At 45.5% G+C, this 7,341-nt stretch overlaps 1 protein-coding gene across 1 annotated transcript in view; it reads right to left on the bottom strand.

Moving 5' to 3' along the window:
- Positions 1-756: 756 nt before the first annotated feature.
- Positions 757-7,341, bottom strand: part of LOC139663632 (afadin-like) — a gene marked incomplete at its 3' end in the record, with an annotated part of 29,033 nt that continues 22,448 nt past the window's right edge. Inside the window, exons 2-5 of the mRNA XM_071542356.1 lie at positions 2,193-2,388; positions 1,854-1,963; positions 1,103-1,260; positions 757-917 (exon numbers count right to left, since the gene is read on the bottom strand). Coding sequence (XP_071398457.1) covers positions 757-917; positions 1,103-1,260; positions 1,854-1,963; positions 2,193-2,388 — 625 coding nt within the window. The remainder of the gene's footprint in view (positions 918-1,102; positions 1,261-1,853; positions 1,964-2,192; positions 2,389-7,341) is intronic.

Genomic DNA, 7,341 nt, shown 5'->3' with positions numbered 1-7,341 from the left:
TACACCTTACTGTTATGTAGTATACCACTTGCTGTACATGTACCGACTTACACCAATTCACTGTACATGCATACTAACTTACTGTACTTGGATCCCAGTTCTAACTGTACCGTCTGTATATGGATACCAGTTTTGATGCATTTAGGCAAATCTGAACCACTGATGTATATTTCTCCTGAACTAGTAGAATCACTAAACTGAATAGCCTACAGCTCATATGAATGAATCTTTGCTGACTGCCCTTAGTGGAGGGAAAAAACCTAAGAGTGTGTGTGTGTGTATAGCATCAACTACAAATGATCACCTTAGTAAATCCCACAGTGGAAGCTTTAGCAAAGCAAACAGGATTTTCAGCAGCGTTACATAAACGGGGCTTTTTTTAAAATAGGACTTTCTGCTGGGAGAACGTCATTGTCTAAACCACGAGCCATCCTGTCCCTGTGTGTGTGTGTGTGTGTGTGTGTGTGTGTGTCTACCGTATGCGGACAGTGGTTAAAGCTGTTTTTAGGGTCTATCGTTTGGTCCATCTGTCTGTCTGGCAGTGTGATTAGGTAATGCCTGAGTCACACACACACACACACAGACAGTCCCACTATTCCTAACACCCACAACCACACTGAACCAGCCAGTGTGTGTGCGTTTCATTCATTCAATGTCTGCCTCTGTGTGTGTGTGTTGGACCGCAGAATGTAAATTTCCATATTCATTTTCATCATATTGCTGTTGATCTGGACAAACGGTAAACGCTCCCCGTACCGGAGTCGGGCCTCCCGTCGCTGCTCCGGAACTCCTGCATGCGCTTCTCCAGTTTCTGCTGGCGTCTCCTCTTCATCACCACGTCCGGGTTGGAGATGGTCCTGGTGAAGCTGGTCTCCGGCATGTCCTTGTACACCTCGGCCGCCAGGCGACTGTTCTCCCTGAAGCGCCGGATGAACGGAGGAGGAACGAAAAGAAAGAGACAGGAAGAGACGGGAGGAACAAAAAGGTCACAGTTAAAAACCAAGTTCTCTCCAAGGACAAAGAGGATGCATGGGCAGGACAGAAAGATAGATGTGTGTGTGTGTGTGTGTGTGTGTGTGTGTGTGTGTGTGTGTGGGGTTACCCGTCCTCTCGGCTGAGCGTCTGGTCGTCCCCGTCGGGGATGCGGGCAAACTCCTTCTCCCTCTTCTTCTCCTTCTTCTTCTCCTTCTTGGAGAGAGTCCTCTTGAAGTTCTGGATCACGCCGTCCTTCTCCTTCTCTGGACCGTTACTCTGGCTCTTCTGATGGAGAGAGAGAGACACAGAGAGACACAGAGAGAGAGAGAGAGCAATGAATTGTGTGGCGAGACACTTGCTAAAGCGAAGGGGGGGGGGGGGGGGGGGGGGATTTGTAATGACACATGTTGCGGAATGAATGCATCAATAAATAAATTCATTAAAGTGTAACTATCCCCAAACCCAAATCTGTGGTGAAGCCTGACACCTGCTGGTGAAAAGTAGGGTACTGAACTGGTCATCTGCTATTGGCTGGTCTTTTGGTGGTGACATCACCTGGTACCAAAGACCAGCCAATAGCAGAAGGCCAGCGCAGTACCCTACCTTTCACCATTAGATGTCAGGCTTCACCACAGATTTGGGTTTGGGGTTTAGTTACTCTTTAAAAAGGAAAACTCCCCCTCAGATCCTCCTATACTGTTAGGTATCATCAGCAAACAACAAAATGGGCCCAAAAATGTAAGGTACATCGCCAGTAGCTGTTGTGTTGAAGTGTTTTAGGTGGATTTTTCTTTTAATAGATGACAAATGAGTGGATGGACAAGTGGACTGACTGGTTTAATAGTCACACAAGTTAACAGACAGACAGACAGACCGACCTTGGGCAGAATATCGTTCTCGTTCTTCAGCACGAAACGTCCTTCTCTGTCGTCTTTGTTCCAGTTCAGCTGAACCACTAGAGGCTTCTCATCCAGATCCAGCTGACGCTCTTCTAACACACATACACACACACACACACCACACATCCATCACACGTTATACACATGCCAGAGTTCAACAAAAAGTATAACGAACTAACTAAAGACAATTCTAGCTGGTTGACATTGTTCCAACTAGCTGTCGGGTACATCTTCCACAATTCCACCTAATCGGTTTGGTGTGATTGCGTACGTTAACCTCTCTCTCTCCACCTCTCACTGGCAGTCTATGGGACTCACCCCCGCTGACGTGGACCTCGTACAGGGAGTATTTCGGAGAGGAGAGCATCCTCATGTCGGGTCGGAACTTCTCGGCCAGCGTCTCGATGACGTCCTGCGTTGTCGCCGTGCTGGAGACTCTGATGCACTTTGTGGCGAAGTTACCGGCAACCCGGTCTTGGAAGTAGAACCGCATCACGCCATGGAACTCCAGGTCCTGGTCAAGAGACAGAGGGGGCATATTCATTATATATGTGTACACACTGTATACTAGTGGTGGGCGGTACAACAGTAAAAAACGATACACCGGTAGAAATCTTTGCTAAGGTCAAGCAGTTTGCCAGTCGTGGAATTCCTGAAAACGCGCTTTACATGTAGCAACCATTTGTGTTTTCGTAAGCAGAGGGAAGAAAAAGTGAAGCAAGCACACTTCCGAATTCCCGACCAAACAAAAGCCAACAGAACAAAGTCGAAGAGACCGTCTAAAAAGGAGGCATTCCCCATCCCGTGGACATGGTTAGGTTAGAAAAACAGAAGACTATCATCTGCAAACTGCTGCACAACTGTCTTTGCCAGGGCTGGTAACACCGGCAATGTATTTTACCAGCTGAAGAGTAAACATATGAGTATGAGTATTGGTAAATTTTGACCAAATAATAAAGTTATACTTCTTAATGGTGATACCTGCCCTTAAATTAAAAAAATGTTAAACTGCACTGTTGAAAACCCTGTCAAAAAGAAGGCAAGCATTCCCACAGGGCGATTGTACTTTTTCAAATATTACCAGAAAAACGGGTATATCGTTACTAATACCGTTACTCTCCATAATTTTTTAAATATTGTTAGAAAAAAATATTGTCTTCCACTTCTGTATACCAATTCATTTTTTACATGTCTACTATCATCAGTTGAATAGAATAGCTCAGTGGACACTACTAGCCTTAAAACCAGCCCAACTGACACAGACTAGATTAGTCCAACCCTGCTCACTGACCTAACATTGACTGAACAGCAATGACTCCATTAGGATCAGAGACATAGAGACACAGAGAGAGCATGTATGGGTCACTGTCTTTTCATCTCATCACCATTATTATCTCTCTCTATGGTGCTTGCCTTTCCCTAGCCGGGTTTCCATCCAAGTATTTTATGCAAATTATCACATATTGAATTGGAAAAAGCCGAGATGAAAAGCAAATTTAACATTAGTGTATAGTAGGCCTTGTTAGAGTGTATGTTAGCAGCAATGTTAGAGTCTAGAGTTAGTAGTCAGCAATTATTGGTGATTGGACTTTATCATCCATGCAGGACTATGCAGCAACGCCATTGGCCGGCAGCCCTGTCCGTCATGGGACGGGAGAAGCACCATTGGCTGCGAGCCAGGAAGCGGAGTGTGTCAGCGTGTTGTGTGACGACAGGCGGAGAGGGCTGTTACATCATTCACTGGCCTGGCCTGCCAACATACACACACACACACACACACACACACACACACACACACCAACTTGTGTACACACTCAGTCCCATTGACTTCCCACTGGCACTGCTCCTTAAGAAGAGGCAGCACATCGGATATGCCTCATTAGTACCCGAGAGAGTGAGTGAGCGTGTGTGTGTGAGTGTGTGTACATGCAAATTTGTGGTCCATCCATGTCTCAAACACATCCAGTGCTGATATATCCCTGCAATATTATGCTGACACAGCAACTGTTTGCAGCAGTGTGTGTGTGTGTTACAAGGTGCAGCGGTGACATTAGCCTTATATTTCATTCTAACTGGCATTAAAAATCTGTTGAAAAGTCTTAGAATTACCTTGATTGAAGATTGCAGACATCCTCAAACTGGTAAAGCTTATGCCACTAATATGCAAATGAGCACATGACATCATCTGACCTTCAGCAAAGAGTTTAAACCAGGAAAAACCCTGCACCGTGTCAGTGAAGGCAAAGTGGATGCTCAGATAACACTGCAAAAAGGAAGCAGCGAGTTTGCAATGCAAGTTTTAAATAAATGAAACAGATACTCTTTTTCATTTTTTCAGGTAACACAATAGATCACTGTTAATGGAACAACTACCTAAAAAAAGTCACACCCTCATAACTTCATCTGTCCGTTAAAACTTGGCTGAAGATATTTGACAGTGTAATCCTGCCCATCGCCCTACATGGCAGTGAGATCTGGGGCCCAGCGAGCCATCTTGATCCTAGTAAATGGGCCAAAAAATCCAGTGGAGATACTCCACGCCCGAATTTAATACACCGAAACACAGCAAGCAATACCCTACAGAGCGGTTACATAGGAATCGCTCCAATAACACCTTGGTTAAGCAACAGCATTGCTTACCAAGCACCAATCTGAGTATGCCAAATTATCTGGAATGATTATCTGGAACACTGGCATAACCAAACAAAAAAACACAAAACAAGCTTCATTATCAGGACCTAAAAATCTTCACTCTGTCTGCAAAATCCTGCATTTAAGTATAGCGGAACATGGTAAAAAACATCATAGGTGAAGCATCAATAACAGCATCAATCACAGCCAAGAAGGTTCTGACTAACTGGATCTAAATTCTAAACTTACAAAGTCTGACTGTGCAGAATTCTGTTTATTTCCGAGCCACAAATCTTTCCAGCTATGGCATCGGCTCGCTAGAATGTAAACACTACAGCAGAATAACATGGACATGAACTGTTTTTTTTTTTCGTGTGTGTATGCAGCATCTGTAATTTTCTTTTTCCACACACACACACACACACACACAGGAATACTGCTGCTCACTGTATGGGAGCCAAGCAGGCAGCGACCCAGATCCTCCCCTGTCCAGGTACTGACAATCACACACACACACACACTAACACATAAACAGATCCAGAAATAGATCATAAATCCTTCTATCAGTATAAGTGTGGATTAACTATGTTGATTTACAATGATTGTTTCATATACCTCATTGATTTGGCAATGCTGTTTTCAACATTCATGCCAACTAAGCTCATTAAATTCAAAACTGACAGAGGAGGGAAGGAGGGAAGAACGGATTAAGAAAGAAAGAGAGAGATAGCAGTAGGGTTGAGATACAGAAAAAGTTTTTCTTTCATGCAAAACAACCTCTCTCTCTCTCTCTCTCTCTCTCCCTTTATCATCCCCCTTTCCTGATAGAGAGAAGCAGAGTGGAAACGCAGAGTGCAGTTTCGATAGGCCAGGGTGGAGCTGGGAATGTGTGTGTGTGTGTTGTGATTTACTGCTGGAATGTGGGTCACTGAGGGTTGCCGTTGTCAAGGTTGCGTAACCGTTGGTAACCGTTACCGTGGAGACACGAGTCCAGTTGGGTTCAAACAAAAGCTGAGAGCCAGCAGTGGACGGTTAAGCGACTGCCCAGTGCAACCGCAGCCTTCCACTGTCAGCTACTGGGAGCTGACCAGTGCAGACACAGGCAGGACAAGTCCAGTGTGTCAGCCTCACACCCCCATACCTCCAGACTAGTCCAGTCCTAGACTTCCATACCTCCAGACTATAGTCCAGTCCTAGACATCCATACCTTCAGACTATAGTCCAGTCCTACACCTGCATACCTCCAGACTATAGTCTAGTCCTACACCGCCATACCTCCAGACTATAGCCCAGTCCTACACCTCGATACCTCCAGACTATAGCCCAGTCCTACACCTCCAGACTAGTCCAGTCCTACACCCCCATACCTCCAGACTATAGTCCAGTCCTACACCTCCATACCATAGCCGAGTCCTACACCCCTGTAACTCCAAACTACTGTCCAGTCCTACACCTCCATACCTCCAGACTATAGCCCAGCCCTATACCTCCATACCTCCAACTATAGTCCAGTCCTACACCTCCATACCTCCAGACTATAGTCCAGTCCTACACCCCTGTAACTCCAAACTACTGTCCAGTCCTACACCTCCATACCTCCAGACTGTAGCCCAGTCCAACACCCCCGTACCTCCAGACTGTAGCCCAGCCCTACACCCCCGTACCTCCAGACTGTAGCCCAGTCCAACACCCCCATACCTCCAGACTGTAGCCCAGCCCTACAACCCCATACCTCCAGACTGTAGCCCAGCCCTACACCCCCATACCTCCGACTTTAGTCCGGTTCTACAGTCACAAGAATACTTTAAGAACGCTAACCTGACCTCCTTCTCCTTGGTTGCATGTAATTTTTTTAAAGCTTATCCCAGAGTGTCAGCTCAGTCAAATCTGAAATGGAAATGTAGATGAAGCACAAACTGTTCAGTGTTCAGTTTAACCTTGTGCCGCTTTCATTCTAATAATCCCCCAACAGCTTTTTCTTTGCCAAACCGCACACAGGCTGATAGGAAACGCTCATGTAGCAGTATTTCACCACACAACAGCCTGGTGCACACACACACACACAAACACACACACATTTCCAGTCATGTTGAGGCAGAGGTATCAGCTAAGGATTAGGGAATTCTTTGATGTCGGACCACTTCTGTCAATGTGGGAATGTGATGTGTGTGTGTGTGTGTGTTTCTGCTTTGTATAAGTGTGTATGATATGTCCATATTCTGCATTTTTCACTGATCTTTTCACATTTCCTGTACTCGCTCACTTCAAACACTCTCTCTCTCTCTCACACACACACACACACTGTATGAAAAAAGGGAGTGTTACAGTACAAATTTCCTCTGAAGCCAAATGAGGACGAGCAACCATGACAGACATGTAGCTTCTCTCTCTTTCTTTCTCTCTCCTCTCTCTCTATTCTAAAATCTCTTATCATCAACACCACATTAGTCCATTACTTGTGGATAATCATTTTGTATTACTGTGTATTACGCCAACTATTTGGTGTGTGTGTGTGTGTGTAATCCTCCTGCTCGGCTGTGCCAGGCGGAGACGTCAGTGCCTCCCGAGAAGGAATTCACACACACACACACAGAGAGAGAGAGAGAGAGAGAGAGAGAGAGAGAGAGAGAGAGAGAGAGAGAGAGAGAAGTGGAGGGAAAGAGAGCAAAGATATGCAAGTGATACCTGTGACTAAACTGGTAAGACTACGATTTATAACACACACACACTGGCAAAGTAGGTCAACACTGTAGATAGCTGTTATCAGTTAGATAAAGCCTGGGAGAGAGAGAGGGAGAGAGAGGGAGATAGAGAGAGAGAGAGGGAGAGAGAGAAA

The sequence above is a fragment of the Centroberyx affinis genome, unplaced genomic scaffold (assembly GCF_046629955.1).
Source record: "Centroberyx affinis isolate AG114_WGS23_722 - 3 ecotype Tasmania unplaced genomic scaffold, CSIRO-AGI_Caff_v1 ptg004064l_1, whole genome shotgun sequence".
NCBI classification, from domain to species: domain Eukaryota; kingdom Metazoa; phylum Chordata; class Actinopteri; order Beryciformes; family Berycidae; genus Centroberyx; species Centroberyx affinis.
The sequence above is the reverse complement of the archived record's forward strand: the minus strand, read 5'-3'. Positions and strand labels throughout refer to the sequence as shown.